A 16,582-nucleotide genomic window follows, 5' to 3' on the forward strand; every position below is an offset into this window, starting at 1 on the left:
AAATGTTGCTGATTCTGTAAAAAATAAATATATTTTCACTCAGAATATTTGATAAGTGTATTTTTCTTCTCCTCTTATAAATTCTAGGGGACCTTGATGACTTTATCATGTTTTATTTGGCCAATTTGGCAGGGAAATTATAAATTCCCAAACCTGGACATTTTGAGACTATTGCCTTGTTATGAAAGTTAGCAGAGATGTGATGAAATTGTCACAAGAACAAAAAACTGTCACAATGCCTTTAAGTCAGGCATGAGTAAGTAATCAGTCAGCTATTCTGAATACTGGGTTTTATAGTCCATCAAGAGGGAGAATACAATTCATTCATTTTACAGAATATCCCATTATATGCGGTCTGATCATCAGAGTCACCTCTGGCGCTTCAATATGTTTAAGGTGGAGTTCAGAGAAACCAGCTGCTTCAAGATCTTTCCATGTTGCTCTTGTAATCGTACATCCATCCCCAAGATAATACCAGAGAGGCTGGAGAACATGCTGCAAGAAGTAAATCCAGGAGGAGGGATCGGACACAACATGCTCCAAAAAGTAGAATGCCCCACCCTGAAACAGGCAACAAAAGCAGATTGCGACATCAGATCAAGTTCTGCAAGCTTTGTTTAAGACTTTCTTTCTCATTTGTTTGAAGTGAAAATATTATAGGCTGATTAACAGGGATCAATATGCATAAGTAGCTTTTAAAAACATTAATAATTAAAAATGTTGATAATTCTTAGGCCAACTCAAAAGGTTAAGTAGCTCACAATTTAGATAAAAGTGCATAAAGTAACCCTTGTCTTGAAAATCAGATCCAAGACACTTTGAAAATAGCAATAACTTTCTAAACCTTTCTCCCATAAAGCCAATTCGCAATAACTAAACAAAACCTTATGTATGCCCTTCTCAAGACAGAAACTGTAAAGTTAAAGTTTTTGAATCTACATAACCTTATGAGAATTATTTATATAGAATTTTAGTCTCTAGTTTTCTACGTTCACAGATTCATAATTTAATTGTGCGTCTTCTGGGTCAACCTGCGTGACCCCACTATAGACTGTATAGTAAAGGACCCCACACAGCATTGCCAGTGCCACGCCCCTGTCTTTAAAAAAAAAAAAAAATTCCTACAGCACATGAAGGCAGCACATCTCACTCACTGGTTTGAGAATGCGTCGTACTTCGTGCAGCACCTGCAGCACATTGCCAACAGAGCAGAGGACCAAGGTGCTAACCACAACGTCCACGGACTCATCCTTTACTCCTGTCATGTTCTCCCCACAAGTCACTACAAAAGAGTCATACGTCAAATGCGTGTTTGCGTCCATGCTCAACCGCAGATACTTCTCAAAGTGCGGGTTCGGGTCGGTGCAGGTCACCGTGCAGCCGAAGGGGTAAAACTTGAAATTTGCTCCGCTGCCACAGCCGATCTCCAGCAGCCGAAGAGTACCGTCGGTGCTTGCAAACCTGCCCACGTTTCGAAAAAGCTCTCTCTTTATTCCATGCATTTTGTCGTTGTAGGAAAATGTTATGTTGTAGGCCAGCAAGGGGAATACGCGTTTGTATAGTCCGTACAAACCCGTGATCTCCAACATGAACAGGGGTAGAGTCAAAACTAAACACAAAAATCTGCAAATTTTCATGAAGAGTGACTTCATTTTCTCTCCGGCTAATCGTAAACAAAGCACTGCAAGAGGCGTCTGAAGACAGGCACTTCAGAAGATCAAAAGATTAGTCTTAATACCTGGGCGGCGATGTCCATTTCACGCTTTCACCACCAGATGGCGCAAAGGTTTGTACTTCAAGTGAAGAAAAATCTACTTCTACCATCAGTGTGAAATTTCAAATTTAATATATCCTTGTATCATAAAACGCAAGCTGTGTTTTTTTTCCAAGACCTTTGGTGAGTTTTACAATGAGTGGACTTTGACTTTTATCAGTCCACCAAGAGCTGACAAACAGACTTCAGTGCCTTTTCATGGGCTTGGAAGAAAATAACTATAGTCTTTCTGTTTCTTCTTTTAAAATGAAAGTAGTTTTGAATTTAAATTGAAAATTGAGCCCCTAAGAAAAGAAGCATGGGATTCAAAGTGTTTAAAAGCCAGTGTAGAGTTCTCTTAGTCTGGTGTTTTGAGGTACCATGTTTTTTGCTGCTCAGATTTCAAAATCAAATAAAAAATAATTTCATTCTATAGTTTTACAGGCAACTGGTATAAAACAAATTAAAGTTTCACTTTTCACTTACGAAAAATAGAGGCCTTTCCATGACTTTATTTTCTCGTTTATATGCATTTGTACATATAAGGTTTTGATAATGGAAAAAAATAAACATGTAAAAGAAATCAACAACTAAATGAAAACCAAAATCTCGTCTTATAGAAAACATTTTCATTGATGCAGATGATGAGTAATGAGAGATAAAATAATTAATTAGTACCTTTACAATTTACACTGACAGAAATTTGACAACACATTACTGGTTAAGATTCATCTGAAAGAACAGTTGAAATACAATACCAGAACTGTAGAATAATTTTTCTCCTTAAATTGCAAAAACAAAGTTAGTGTATGCTATCCTTAATGTTTAACCTAGTGCTTTAAAGTTAAGTCTCTACAAACACAAGGGCTAGTGCTATCCAAGTACCAAAATCTCTATCAAAATAAAAATGTATCCATTCACTGTCACGTCACAAAAAAATTTATCCATTCACGAGACACACTGTGCTTAGCCAATTCACACTGATAATGAAGCCAGCGCCCCACAAATCTAAATGAATAGAATCTATTTGATGGCATAGCCTAGGATGTGTGGTTTTATGATGGAGACCAATGGTGCCGCTATGTGTCTCAGTTTCAGATCAGAGAACCCAGCTGACTCCACATATTTCCAAGTCTCCCGGGTGGCTACACATCCATCACCAAAGTAGTACCATGCAGGCTGGAGGACATGCTGAATGAAGTGAGTCCAGGTGGAGGGGTCCGCCACAACATGCTCCAAGAAAAAGAAGGCTCCACCCTGCAGAGAAGGATTTGCCACATGAATGTAATGCACTTTCCAAAAAGTATCTCTCTTTCTACCTGTTTCAAGTTCATTAGTGTTTTTCTCTGTGGCACAGAGTCCACTCCTAACTTTTATCACAGCTTGTATGTACTTCTTTCATTCAAGGCTCACTGAAATGACAAACTACAGAAACTTGAGGACTTTGGTTCAAATCAATCGTTTAAAACTTTATTTATAAAACTCTTTTCATACATACAAAAGACGTAACTCAAAGTGCTTTACAGTGCAGTTAAAAACAATCAAAACATGCCCACCCTCCCCTGAAACCCACGGTAAACAGTCGCACACACACTCACCAAGAGCAACATACAGACACACACACACACACATATGTAGATGAAACCGATAAAGCTGAGTACAGATGAACTGATGGAGGAAGCACCAATAGAGCAGCCGTCTGCACCAGGAGCAGAGAGCCAGCCACAGCCACAGGAGCCCAAGCACAGGCCACAAAGGAGGGGTGTAGTGGACACCACCCACCACCAGGGACCAGTATGACAGGCCCTTGCAACCACAGCTGACCACCACTCCCAGTGGAGAAGGCTCCCCAGAGAAAACACTGGTGGTTTTCTCAAAATACTAAAGGGATAAAAACATGTAAAGACTAAAATATGAATAAGACAAGAGTTAAAAATAGTGAAGGTACATGTAGATGAAAATGAATTAAGAAACCCTAGGCTACTTCAAAAATAAATAAATAAATGCTAACCAAAGGCTAAGCTAAAAAGGTGGGTCTTGAGCCTGTTCTTAAAAACATAAACACTGTTTCACAGGTGGGGGCTATAATAGTGAAAAGATGCCCCCCTATGGGTGTGTGTCCTGACTTTGGGAATGACTAGTAGCCGGCTGCCAGAGGAGCGCAGAGTCCGTGAGGGTTTGTAGGGTAAAAGCAGTTCTGAGAGATAAGAAGACCCAAGACCATTAAGACACTAAAAAAAGAGTAAAAGAACCTTAAAATCGGTTAAAGAATAAACTTTGAAAACAAGATAACATTTAATGCAGTCTGAGAGTATAAATGCTGGCCTATATACACACTAACTGTATGGTAACACTGCCTTTATGTAAGCACAAAGGTCAAAGGTAAAATCATGTTGAAAAAGATCTGCATGTATGGAATATCAGTTCCAGTGGCTGTATTATATACCTAAAGCTAAATTTAGAAACATTGGTTGACAGCCGTGGCTGACTATGAGTTAGTACATTATACACAATAAACAATATAAAGTAAAAAATCAAATTGTTATTCCACACAGGATCAGCAACCTTCAGTAAATATCCCAATTGAAATCCTCTGATTTAGTCAATTACTGATTTTTGGAAGTTTAAAAAGCTGGTAAAACTTTAACAGAGATCAGACTCAAAGCACTTTCCAAACAACTCTTGGCACTTGAAATTAACAGAGTGGAAACTGTTCTGTCTGTCTGTGGCTTTAAACATGGATTGTGATTTAAGTTCACTGCTAATTGAAAAGTCAGTTGTCCAGTCAGTATAATTACAGAAAAATTAAATAATGATTAATAAAATATCTTTATTTGCATTTCAAACAACTCAAAGTGTGATATTAAGTATGTTTCTTTTGCTGAACAAACATTTCAAAACTGAAATTCTGTTTATTTACCAGACTAAAATATATGACAACTAAGAGAAGAAAATTTCTAAAATGAAAAACTGTAATCAGCAAATGTTTGACACATTTAATCAATTTTCTATTGTATAAATAATCAGTCTATTGTTGCTTTAAGATAAATCAAATGGTCTCTGCTGTTTATTGTCTTACAATGTTGTATGGCAGTAGCATAACCGGTAGCCTTGGTTTCTTTTGTACACAGAATTAGGGCCACTGAAAAAAAAAAATATGAGAAAAAAAAAAGATTTCTGAGATTAAAGTCAGATTTTGAGATGAAAGTCTAAGAAAAAAGGAATTCTGAGAAAGAAAAAAAACAGCATTCTGCCTGTAATCTCAGAATTCTGACTTTTTTTCCACAGAAAAAAAATACAAAATTTAAAAAATTGTCCTTTTTTTGAGTGGCCCTAATCCTCTTCCGTACTTTTAGACACCATCTTGTTATGTACATGTACAATGTAGAGCAGTTAGAGTTGACTCACGGGTCTCAGTATGCGGAGCACCTCTCGCAGAGTCTGCGAGATGTCTTTGACAGAGCAGAGCACCAGGGTGCAGACAACAATGTCAACCGATTCGTCCTCAATTGCTCCCATGTCCTCCCCCGATGCAACCACAAACCTTTCATATATCAGCTGGTCATTTTCGCTCATGCTGCTCTTAAGATATTTCTGAAAATTGGGGTTTGGGTCAGTGCAGATCACCTTGCAACCTGCTGGATAGTACTCAAAATTCGTGCCCGAGCCGCAGCCAATCTCTAGAAGGGTGAGCTGTTTGCCCGGCTTTTTAAACTCCGAGAGGACGCTGAACAGCTCAGTCTTCTTGTCGCCCATTTTCTTGTTGTACATACGAGAAAGACGACATTGACAGACGGGGAACAAATATTTGTACAATCGACAAAGACCGATCGCGTCCATCAGGTGGAGTGGCAAACATAATACGTTCACCGCCAAAGTACAGAGCTGCATGAACAGAGTCATTTTGGGCCAAACTCCGACCAACGCAACGATTTGCATTGACTGATGCAAATTGTCAAGTTACCTGCTTTATAGAGTTTCATGGAGCTCAAAAGAATTTCCGGTTGTATTTTCAGAATAAGTTAAAATAAGTTGTCTGCGGACGAAAAGGAAGTTGAATAAAATGTCCACCATAAATTTACAAAATATGTTTTGCGGACGTACTACAACAATACTAGTTGTACTAGTTGTACAATAAACAGAAAAAATCAGTTAATAATCTCTGGAGGGGACATAAAAATATGCTATATTCTTTACTGTTTTGTTTTCTATTGTGATATTAAACAGTGACTGTAATCATTGTCGTTGTTCCTTATAATTCCATATTCTTTCGGTTTGCATGTTTGTTTATGCTCAACTGGCAATTCCAAGTGGTATTGGGTGATCGGGGAACAATAAGGGGTGTAAATTAACAGTCAGAATGTAATTAGAAACTGGATCTGTTCAACATCAGTAAATCTAGAATAAAACAAAAGACTTGAATAAATAAAGGCCTACATCAATGAATTCATAAATCTGGACAATATCTCACTAGAGGCATCTTAAATGGTTTAATAGTGTCATAAATGAGAGGATGAGGATGTCAGCATGTCACCTGTCTGTCCTATCTGTCAGAGCCTTTTGCATCATAGAGGAGAGGCTGTTAGCCAGCCAGCAGCAAACGGAGTAATAATTAACTTATAAATTGTTCAGTGTTTTAATACACTTAATCGTGATCCTTGGCGCTCTGTGGTCTGTGTCTGTGTGCGCACCACATTGGATGGAAAGCTTAACCAGCGTCTTGTGCTTATTTAAAGCATACCGTCAGACTTCGGACAAAGGAGTTGACATTTGCTTTTCATTTTCTCTGTGTTTGTTAAGTGAAGTTGTAAATGTTAAGTTTTTCAGTAAAGGCTATACTTAACCGCGATCCTCCGCTCTATCTGTGTGTTTGTGTGCGTGTGTGTGAACGGCGGCAGCATAGTATTGACTCAATAGCATCAGTGCTGGGAGAAAGATCGGATCAAACCACTGGGAGGATCGCGAAGGGTGCGGTGTGTGTAATATTTCAGTAGTTAAAATCGTCAAACAGTGTTTTAAGTTGCATGGCTTGTATTACACCATTAAAAAACGTTACTGTTAGAAAATCAGTTACTTTTTTTTTTTTTTTTTTTGGGGGGGGGGGGGGGGGGGGGGGCGCTTATGGAAGGGGGGGACATGACACCCCCCCCCCCCCCCCCCCCAGGGGATTTGCTAGCAGAAATGCTGTCCCGCTAACTTCAAAATGAAAGAGTAGGCCTGACCTGCAAATGACGTGCCTTGCTTGTGACACTGTGCTCACAAGCTAGCGTCTCCCAGGTGTTTTAAACAGTGAAGTAGACCATATACGGTGAGTATGAAGTTATGTGTGTAACACACTTGCCTTACGAAGTTATTTATTTCACGTTATTTTGAGTAGTTCGGACTTCCCAACTTGATGACAACTACACATCACCAAAATATATTTGCTAGCTTTTGGCACAGGCGGCTACTGCAATCCCATGGGCTGGTCTGTCTCATAATAACTGTTACCTTAAGTGTCCTTCTCTTGCCAACTCTGACATTTTCAGCTTTCATCTTTTACTCTTTAGTTTTAAGTAGGTTTGCGAGTGCAAAATTTTTCAAGCCGAGGAACTGAAACATTAAGCTAACTCAGAAGTAGAAAAGAAGAATTTGGTAAAATTCCTTGTGCAGTGGCTACAGATCACCTGAAGTCTCTTATTATTTTCTCTGCACTATATAGGGCTTTCAGTATTTGTATTAATTTCTCATTTCATACATTTTCTGTCCACACTGTTTTTAAGGCTAAATACTTTTCAGATTGTATCTAACAAGAAAGTTCAAGTATTACTGGAACTTTGTTGATAGTCCAAGTCAATCACATGTGTTCAGTTTAGAATGAGTCATGTTTAACAGCTCATTCTTGTCTTTTAAAACAGTCTTTGCTCGGCTTACCTCAATTACTGTTCAAATTCGAACACAATGTCACTGTCAACGTATAGTGCTGTAAAACAACAGAAGAAGTCACTGTCCTGGCTTAAGTAAATATGCTTTACATCCAGCCAATTCACTTTTTAGACCAGTCTTAGATGAGACAATATTTACTTGATATACATGTACCAAAATCAGACTAGTAGCCTAGTGTTTATGTAATACTCAAAGTAGCCTGAAGTACAGCATCTCCTTTTACTTTGGGACAATTTCAGACCATAGGATGGGGTCCATAACACATGACTTGTTGCCCTTTGTACAGCACAATACCTAATATGTAAAGCATAGAAAAGAGTTTTATCATATAGTTAACTGATTGCTATGCTGACTGCTGTGAGCAGTGCATTTATAATTGACTCAACATAAAGTAGATTTTCAATCTTTAGTTACCATGTCTATGTTGTACAGCAATGTATCACCAAGTACCTCAACTTAAAAATGTTTAACCAGATTTCCGTCTGAAAGTCCAAATATGATGTCTGTTGAATGCAAGACTTAAAAATTATGTTTTTAAATACCAGCAGTTAGACACTTGAAGTGTAACAGCCACATAAAATCATTAGATAGCTTTACATCTTTTCACTTTCATAAAAAAGATTGAAGCATATCCAGCACTCAAAGCATTCAAACAAAAAATGCTTTGGTCTTCTCTCTGTAGTTTGACCAGCTTCATAATGGCCAACATATATGTTTAAAATACCAGTCTGAGCCCTTGACCTTGAATCTGGATTATTTGATCATGTCTTTATTATTCAAGTGCTTGCCAACCATTTGATTCCCCCTAGACTCAAATCTGCCGTTTTTCAGATTTTCCACAAGGTGGAGACATTGTTGGGTCACTTTTTTCAACACTGTGAGTGTTAAATCTTCCATCCTCAAGTAATGAAAACTGAAGCTCCTAGACAAGGGTCGTACAGTGTTGAGAGAAATTTCTGGCAATGTTTAAGAATGGTTTTTATATATTTTTCTTAAAGTAACCCCCCCAAAAAAAATAATAAAAAAAAAAATTAAGAAAACAGTGAAGAGCATTTAAAGTAAAACAGTACTGCTCCACTGTTTATTGATCAAACCCAGATTGCTGGTCTGAGGACTAGTCTCTGAACATGGGCATGCAACTTAACATGACAAAACTGGTTTCCTGGACACAACACTAAATTAAAAAATGAGACACCCTATCTGCAAAAAACACTATATCCAATTCTTTACTGTGTGAGCCAGTAAGTTGCAAAATGACCTGTATTACTTTAGTCATGAATTTTAAGTGCCAAACCATGCCTTCACTTCCCCCTAAATAAACAGTTGGAATACATTTACCTGTGCATTACAATCAGAACTATCTAACCAGGGGCAACTAAAATACCACTTGGTAAGCAATATATGTACTTCCATGTATTCTGTACATGTGTTTGCATACTGCAGTGCATGACATTCTGAATAAATTCTCTTTTTTTGTGCAGGCTAGCATTTACAAAGCTGGCCTCAAAAATGTGTTGTCATTTGTTTACAAAAGAGTTTCAAGGTAAATACTCAAAATATAGATCTTGATAAAATTTAGCCCATCATAGGGAAAATAACATATGTGAATCAAGTTACAAGTTGGTTTCTGAGATGGTTTGACCGTGTGTTTTTTTAAACACTCAGATAATCTAAAACTGTTGGATCCCATTACACTGCTAGGCTTCTTTAACGTTAACATAAGATGATATGGCAATACAACTTTGGGACAGACATGTATCAAAAATAAATTCCCGTTCAGCTGCCTCTGTTTTAGGGTCACATGTGTGTTTGCTTTTACCTTAACTCTTGCATGTCTAACAATTCATTTCGATTTTTTTTACCAGACTGGTTTGACCCAACACTCCCCCGCCCGCCCTTACAATTAGCAACCTCTTCACTGGTATATTAAAGAAAAAAATGGCTTTTGAATAAGTTCATGGGTTTTTTTGGTTATGTATCCAGACTGTTGAAGCTCACACTGAAGTTTGTTGAGTGTTTTATTGACAAATAAGGTGACACATTTCAATAAATATAAGTTTATAGAAGCAATGCATGTAGTTGTTCATAGTAGGTGTTTAGGTTGTAATGCCTTATACATTGTTTTTCAGGTTACATAAACAGATAAAAGCTCAGACTGTTGTTATATACATTTTATAGGGCCTGCCATTTAGAACTACACATAATCACACACATTTTTATAAAACACAGGGATTGTAAAATGTTGCCATATGAAATACTTATTCAGTACAGAATATCAATGAACAGTGTTTTTTTCTGCTTACGATGCTGCGGTCTCTTGTCCGTTATTGAAACTAAAGGCATTTACCGACACTCCCTAACAATTTGCTGAGAGTCATCAATTATGCAGGGTAGCCGCACGCACTGGGAAGGAAGATAGCAGCAACAATATGGCGACAGCCGCAGTTACTCTCGTCTCTTTTCTACATCTGCAATTCAGTGAAGGCTGTCTGGGTTTCTGTTAATGCGAGAAAAAGTAAGTAGACTTTCTGTTTTTTTGCTTTGATTGAGATTCTGTGTCGTCGGATAGATCGTAGTCCTACTTTGTCGACTGACTGCATCCCAGTGCCGCAGAGCGGTCTCTCTCAGCATCTTTTCATTGCTCTCTATGAAGGGCTTACTGCCTGTACGTGGACTGATATGTATGTCAGGAAACACTGTGAAGTAGTAGGGATGAGGTTTTTACAGGGAAAATGTGAATTTCTGATGTGTTATGGTAGAAAATAGAGAGGCTGCTTGCTATTTTGGGTGTTGGCCTGCCGCTGGATGGGATGACATTTCAGTGTGTCAGTATGGGAAACATACGCATACGGGATGGAGAAGAAGTGAGATCACGCCAAACTTCTCCGAGTGGCGACTGTTATACGTCTGCATGATCCGAGTGCATGAAAAATAGGTCGCTGACAAAGTCTTTGTGGTGGCATTATTATTTCGCTTCCATTATTTTTATAACTATGGTAGTTTTATACACCCCCCCCCTCCTCCACTCCACCTCTTCGCCCCCTCCTTCCTTCTTGAAGACTGTATTGCGTGAGGAGGAAGGTGCGTCTTTACTTTGGCAGTCCTCATAGGGGCCGCGGCACCTAAATGTGATCTTTTCTCGCTGCCGACTCCTTGTAAAGAACCCCTTTATGATGTGACTTAACATACCTGCATTATGTGGTCTCTGTTGCTCAATAATATCATAGCCATACGGGTGGGGTGTAGCTTTAAGACCTTTTGGTTTGTTCCCTTTTCTTGCTGTACAGAAAAAAAACAATTGTAGCCCTTTTGTTTGTTTAAAATATGCTGTAGCCCACATAAGTGCTGCTTTAAATTGAGACCAGGATTAATTCGCCAAGCTGATGCGTTCAACTGACCCAGTAGGAGTTAGTTACTTAGAGCCTATAGCAGCAATAAAACACACTGCAGTATTTTAGGCTTTGGCCCTATAGGACACCAGTGCCTCGCTGTTGTGGGCTTAACTCGGTGAATATCGTTTATATAAGACAAAGTTTCCCTTGTCATCACTAGTATTTGTCAAAAAATATCTGGATGTACATGCGATCATTTCCATATTTCTCAATCATCATAACTCAATGTGCCGTCAGGACGTCAGAAGTTTACCTTAAACCGACTCATCCCAGCCAGGAAGAAGATGGCACACACCCCAATAGGATAAAGGGGGGTTAGCTGAGGCTTCATTCATATTTGGCAGCTTAATTTTTCTCTAGGGAAAGATGCATTCAGGGGCTTGTTGGGTTCACGTAACTTTAGTGATGCTGTGGATTTGCACTTGACACCTTTATATTTACAGACAGACAGCATTTAGGCACCACTGCAGGAAATGAATAATGTTGTAGTTCTTTACTGTCCGGCAAAAGTCTGATAAGCAACCACTTCCTCACCACAGTGTCCGGTTAGCTCCATCAATTCTCGGAGTGTTTATGAGCAGAATAGAGGATTTGTCCAGTGACGGGACGGAAGCCGCGGTGCGTTTGGATGTCTCTCCTTCGCGCAGAGGACGCAGCATACAGGAGCATCATAACTGAGAGCTGCTGATCAGAAACGGAAAGCTACAAGTTTTTTTTTTTCGCTTTCATCTCTGTGTTTTCAGGGGGTCTGTCGAAGAAAAGAGGACAGTCGGTGTTCGTATTTTTTTATTCCATCCATCAATATCTGGACTCTATTGATCATGGATTAAAGAAGCGAGTGCGGTGATGGGCTGTGCACTAGTGGTGCCGATTTTGTCCGATAAAATGCTGTTATTTTTGTAACTGAGTGAACTGTAGCGTTGTGTATTAGCATTTTACCCTGTGGCTGCGTTCTATGTGAAGTTCTTCGTATGACCCAGTGGATATCAAACCAAACTGCAGAATCAGGTACCGTCTACCTTTTAGTTAATCTGTTTTAAGTGGCCACTCTGAAATGTGTGGGGCATGTTAGCACCGCTGGTCATGCTCTTATATCCTGCTTTGAATCACCTTGACGGCAGATCAATTGGTGTAGCGTTGGTGGAAGGAGACTTAGAGGTTGTACCGAGCTTGGGTTACTTCCAGCTCCTTCTGGTTGAATGTGCTGCATTTCTTGGAGATACCGGGCTGGGTGTCTGAGTTTTCATCCCGAGATCTTCAGCTGCAGCCGTCATTGTTTCATGAAACGTTGTTAACGCTGTCTAGCCTCCGAGAGCTTGACTTGACAGTCTCATACAGTGCACCAACAGTAAACTAGGGAGAGAAACTCATCTGTTGTCGGAGTCTGGAGAGATGCAGATGATTTTGTTATTCCAGCGTTTCTGTTTAAACAATGAGTCAGAGCTCAAGAGGTTGAATAATTAACTGCACTCTTATGGAAAATCCTTCTTTCACACACTTGGGCAGTTAAGGATGTTGATAAGTAATTATTATTATTATTATTATTATTATTATTATTATTATTATTATTATTAACCTTGTCAATGTTTTGAGTATTTTAGGATGCTTTTTGGCCTAGATTGGGTGCACTGTTATTTATGGGCAGCATGGCAAGATAACATATATATATGTAGGTTAAATTAATTACTTAATTTGATAAACAAACAGCTAGTTGGCTTTGTGGCACAGCTAAACTAACTTTACAGTAGTTCAACATGCTGTTTTCAACAATATGTTAGATTCTGCATTCTGGTTATGCACTAACCCAACTCATTCCAAGTGAAATATGTATGAGTGCCTGTGTGTTATTGGATATCACAGCTTGATTAAAACAAACAAAAAAACCTCAGTTAGCCTTTGTGTACATTATGACCTCATACATGCTGCGCTAGCTTGATTGTAAGAGATAGTTCAGGACCTACTTTGCAAATTATCTCATTTTAGACTCAGGCACAGAGACTACTATTGAAAAACAACGGTCTGAGATGTAAACAGCTGCAGATCAACACTGCTGTGTTTTCCTCATGTTAATTTTAAAATCAAACAATAACCTCAAGTCGTCAGTATTCTTCTTGTCATCGGAAGTGACAGGAAATATTCAGACGGCAAAGTTATGTAACACAGATGTGAAATGCGATCTCTGGCAGATTATTTGGAAGTATAAAAACATCAAGAGACACATTTTCTTGCTGTCATGGCCTCAAAGAAAGAGAGTGAAAATAGAAAATCTGTGTTGTCTGCTGTATAAGCTGGGTACCTGAGTGCAGCTTTTGGGGATACAGGATCAGGGCTGGAGTCATTAAAGCTGATGGAGAGAGCAGAAACCATGCCTGCTGGCCCATGTTCCAAATGTTTGCACTTTTTCAGCTTTATTTTGCTTTGTTTGCTTTTTGTGGCAGAACCAGAAAATTGACATTTTGGAGGATTTCAGCAACAATCACGTAGCTACAGTTTTAGCATAGTTTTAGCTTCACTCTGTGCTGTCTAGTATTAATCTATTGTAACCCGAGTACATAAAAGATGAATGATTACAGTATTATTGAATAAGGTACTATTTTTCTTCTTTAGTCTAGTCTTTATTTTTTCCTTTGCTCAGCATCTCATTTCCACTCTTCCTCACTTCCTCATCTGTGTTCCTTTCCTCCTCTCAGAGCTGGAGGTCTGGGATGGAAAACCAATAAAAAGGAAATAGCTGCAGGATGAAAACATGGCCGCACCCCTTCTTGCACCCCCAGGACCTGACAGCTTCAAGAAATTCACCCGGGAGTCGCTTGCTAACATCGAGAAGCGCATCCAAGAAGAGAAGAACAAGAAACCACCCAAGCCCAGGTCGGACAGCAGTCACCGTGACACGTCTGACGACAATGAGGTCAAGCCTAACAGTGACCTGGAGGCTGGGAAGAGCCTGCCCTACATCTACGGCGATATTCCTGATGGGATGGTCGCCACACCGCTGGAGGACTTAGACCCCTACTATCTGAATGAGAAAGTGAGTTTGCCACATATGCTCCCAAATTTTGTGCAAAACACTTAAATCCAGAAGCAATTCCTTAACCGGGTTTAGATTTGTAAAGCAAATAGTGCAAACTTTAAAAGTATTCAAAGACACATTCTTCTGCTGTTTGGAAATCTTTTACAATGTGTAATTGCTAGCATTTTATACTCACACATTTATACACCGTACAAAAGAATTTTAACATTTACTTTAGTAACAGGTTTGATTCTTTCAACATCTTATTTTATAGAGATGCTTTTTGTATGCTTTTGCATGCAGGGATGATGTGTAATGCAAATCTTGAGCAGTGGTAATTCTAATACAAGTTTTTTGAAGTGTTGATAACTTTCTGTGTTATTACAAACTGTAGAGAGGATATAATCACAGCAAAGGGATAGGAGATTCACCTTTGTTTTTGGATGAAATCATTTAAGAGCAGTGTTAACCATTTTGTGATAAAATGACACTCCCAGATGACAACAAATAACTATGTATGAGTGTGTGGTCGGTGTGTATTCTTGGGGTTATTGTACATTCATAGTTGAGTTATCGTGCTTTGTGTGGCTGCTGCTGTTTAGCTTAGCTTCAGACTAGCTTCGCTTAGCTCAAATTTGAGTTTAGTGCAAACTGAGCTCACAGAAATGCTGCTGTGACCTATATTCAGTTTGTTTGCTCAGTGCCCATCATGCAATTGGACAATACACCTATCATTATCAGCTTTATTCCTATACTGCTTTGCTCTTACAGCTGTTATTGTGGTCTGCATCCTGATCCGCAGTGTTTCCATTGTTGCTCACGTTTCCACATTGTTATGAGATGAATCAATAAGTCTAAATGCAAATACACTGCAAGTGATGGTGCATGCACCATTATTAAGATCAATACATCATACATTACGATTATTTGCTTTTTATACATTACCATCACAATGACCACATGTTCTTGCGGGTTTTTGAGCTGTGCCAGTGTATTGTTTAACAGCTGTTAAGTTTGTCAGAGAATCATCACAATGTTTTTTCAATTTATTCATTTTCTCCACACTAACATGGCAGCCATTTTCCCCCAGAATTACCCTCAAGGTGATTGTGTGTTGCCTTGTCAGAGGTGGGACTTATGTTAAAATTATCTTTGAACCTGCTGGTGGCTCTTTTTTTTCATCATTTCAAGCCTTGATCAGCATCAAAGTCTCACATAAGAGAGTCTCAAGAAACTGACACCACAGCTAGAGACAGGGGGGGCAACAAGGACTCTGCTGCATGTGCAGGCTCAAAGATAGAAACAACTGTAGAAACAACATGAAAAAGTCTTCTCTCTGTCATTCACGGGACATTATATGATATGATATGTCCTTGTAACAATAAATAAAACATACATTATTATTTAACCTTTATTTAACCCAGTTAATCCAATTGAGATCAGCAGATCTCTTCTCCAAGGAAGACCTGACCAAGAATGGCAAATTTTAAATGTTTAGATAGGGGTTGTCAAGGGGTTTTCAGGATTAAGCATCGAACACAGTGGGAAGATCAATAAGAATGTAGGTAATAATCAGAGCTAATGTCTGATACTTGATCCCTGTGCCCTGAATTTTACCAGCCTCATTGGGCAGCAGATAAAAAGTCTTTTGTCAGTGCTGTTTAAAAAGGTCTCAAAGTTGTTACGTTTATATTCACTTCTTGATGACCAAACATTATAAACAGGATGGTAGCTATTATACTTAGTCGTTCAAAAGGATATGATTCGCCAAAGTCGATTAGTTTAAACAAGTGTCATTTCTCTCTGAATTAATAGAAACATACACTCGATGCCATTTCTGCAAATATCTACTGTTGTGCAACAGCAAATGGTAGAACTCAGCCACTCCCTCTCTACATCACCATTAGCTATTTTGTGACTGAATGTTTTCATTATCCAATATTCACTTTTGGTTGAAAAACTGTAAGATACACTGTAAAATACAAAAAAAGTTTTTTTTAACTTACAACATTTCGCTGTTACCTGAGAATGGCTTGGGTTTACATTAAACCACTTTCTGTCCAACATTCTTTGGTTTAAATCATGTGCTTCACACAAAGAAGATACTATGCTAATGTTAGCTTTCAACCATTCCTTTGATAGCAGTAAAATTAGCAAGAGAGTGGCTAAATGCTAACTTCACTGATGGTGGATTATATGTTATCTAATCTGGTCAGATTTTCACTATCTGTTGGCTGTACAGTTGCCTATCCATCATGAAAAACAAAAGATGTGATTGATTCCCATTGTTCATAAGGCTTTCTACTGCACTGCCAAAAACTGTAACAGCATTGAGCTCTGAGTGTGATGTCAGAGGAAAATGGCTGCCGTGTCAGAGTATGGATGTCTTTGATAATATAAGGGGTTTCACAACAGTTGGAAAGAAGTCTACATTCTTAAAAGGTAATCAGGGTCTTTGTTATGGTGGAGCATATGCACAAGGCACAAACCTTACGGCTTTTA

At 38.7% G+C, this 16,582-nt stretch overlaps 3 protein-coding genes across 7 annotated transcripts in view; 1 reads left to right on the forward strand and 2 right to left on the reverse strand.

Moving 5' to 3' along the window:
- Positions 1–10: 10 nt before the first annotated feature.
- LOC141793681 (thiol S-methyltransferase TMT1A-like) lies at positions 11–2,281 on the reverse strand. The gene is made up of 2 exons (XM_074674512.1): positions 1,155–2,281; positions 11–561 (listed from the first exon to the last, which is right to left on the reverse strand). Exons 1-2 carry the CDS (start codon positions 1,650–1,652, stop codon positions 325–327), a joined length of 735 nt encoding a protein of 244 aa, XP_074530613.1. The 5' UTR covers positions 1,653–2,281; the 3' UTR covers positions 11–324.
- Positions 2,282–2,350: 69 nt separating this feature from the next.
- On the reverse strand, positions 2,351–5,738 carry LOC141793671 (thiol S-methyltransferase TMT1A-like). The gene is made up of 2 exons (XM_074674500.1): positions 5,162–5,738; positions 2,351–3,010 (listed from the first exon to the last, which is right to left on the reverse strand). Exons 1-2 carry the CDS (start codon positions 5,690–5,692, stop codon positions 2,777–2,779), a joined length of 765 nt encoding a protein of 254 aa, XP_074530601.1. The 5' UTR covers positions 5,693–5,738; the 3' UTR covers positions 2,351–2,776.
- A 4,319-nt stretch (positions 5,739–10,057) lies between these two features.
- The window catches only part of scn8ab (sodium channel, voltage gated, type VIII, alpha subunit b), a 51,362-nt gene continuing 44,837 nt past the window's right edge, over positions 10,058–16,582 (forward strand). For 4 of the 5 annotated variants that reach the window (XM_074674473.1, XM_074674489.1, XM_074674456.1 and 1 more), the window contains exons 1-2: positions 10,058–10,193; positions 13,761–14,098. In XM_074674473.1, coding sequence (XP_074530574.1) covers positions 13,817–14,098 — 282 coding nt within the window. In that variant the 5' untranslated portion in view covers positions 10,058–10,193; positions 13,761–13,816. Of the gene's footprint in view, positions 10,194–11,869; positions 12,079–13,760; positions 14,099–16,582 lie in introns of those variants that run through there. The other variant, XM_074674465.1, reaches the window with a different exon arrangement.

This window comes from Halichoeres trimaculatus, unplaced genomic scaffold, assembly GCF_033239565.1.
Source record: "Halichoeres trimaculatus isolate MK-OKI-2021-1 unplaced genomic scaffold, fHalTri1.1 fHalTri1_scaffold_1, whole genome shotgun sequence".
Taxonomy (NCBI): Eukaryota; Metazoa; Chordata; class Actinopteri; order Labriformes; family Labridae; genus Halichoeres; species Halichoeres trimaculatus.

What these genes read in the sequence shown, in the direction of transcription:
- LOC141793671 (XM_074674500.1), bottom strand. Translation starts at nt 5,692, where the DNA reads ATGCAAATCGTTGCGTTGGTCGGAGTTTGGCCCAAAATGACTCTGTTC. An exon ending in TGCTCCGCATACTGAGACCC is followed by an intron (nt 3,011 to 5,161) that starts GTGAGTCAACTC and finishes CCTTCTCTGCAG; the next exon opens with GGTGGAGCCTTCTTTTTCTT.
- LOC141793681 (XM_074674512.1), bottom strand. Translation starts at nt 1,652, where the DNA reads ATGAAGTCACTCTTCATGAAAATTTGCAGATTTTTGTGTTTAGTTTTG. An exon ending in TACGACGCATTCTCAAACCA is followed by an intron (nt 562 to 1,154) that starts GTGAGTGAGATG and finishes TGCCTGTTTCAG; the next exon opens with GGTGGGGCATTCTACTTTTT.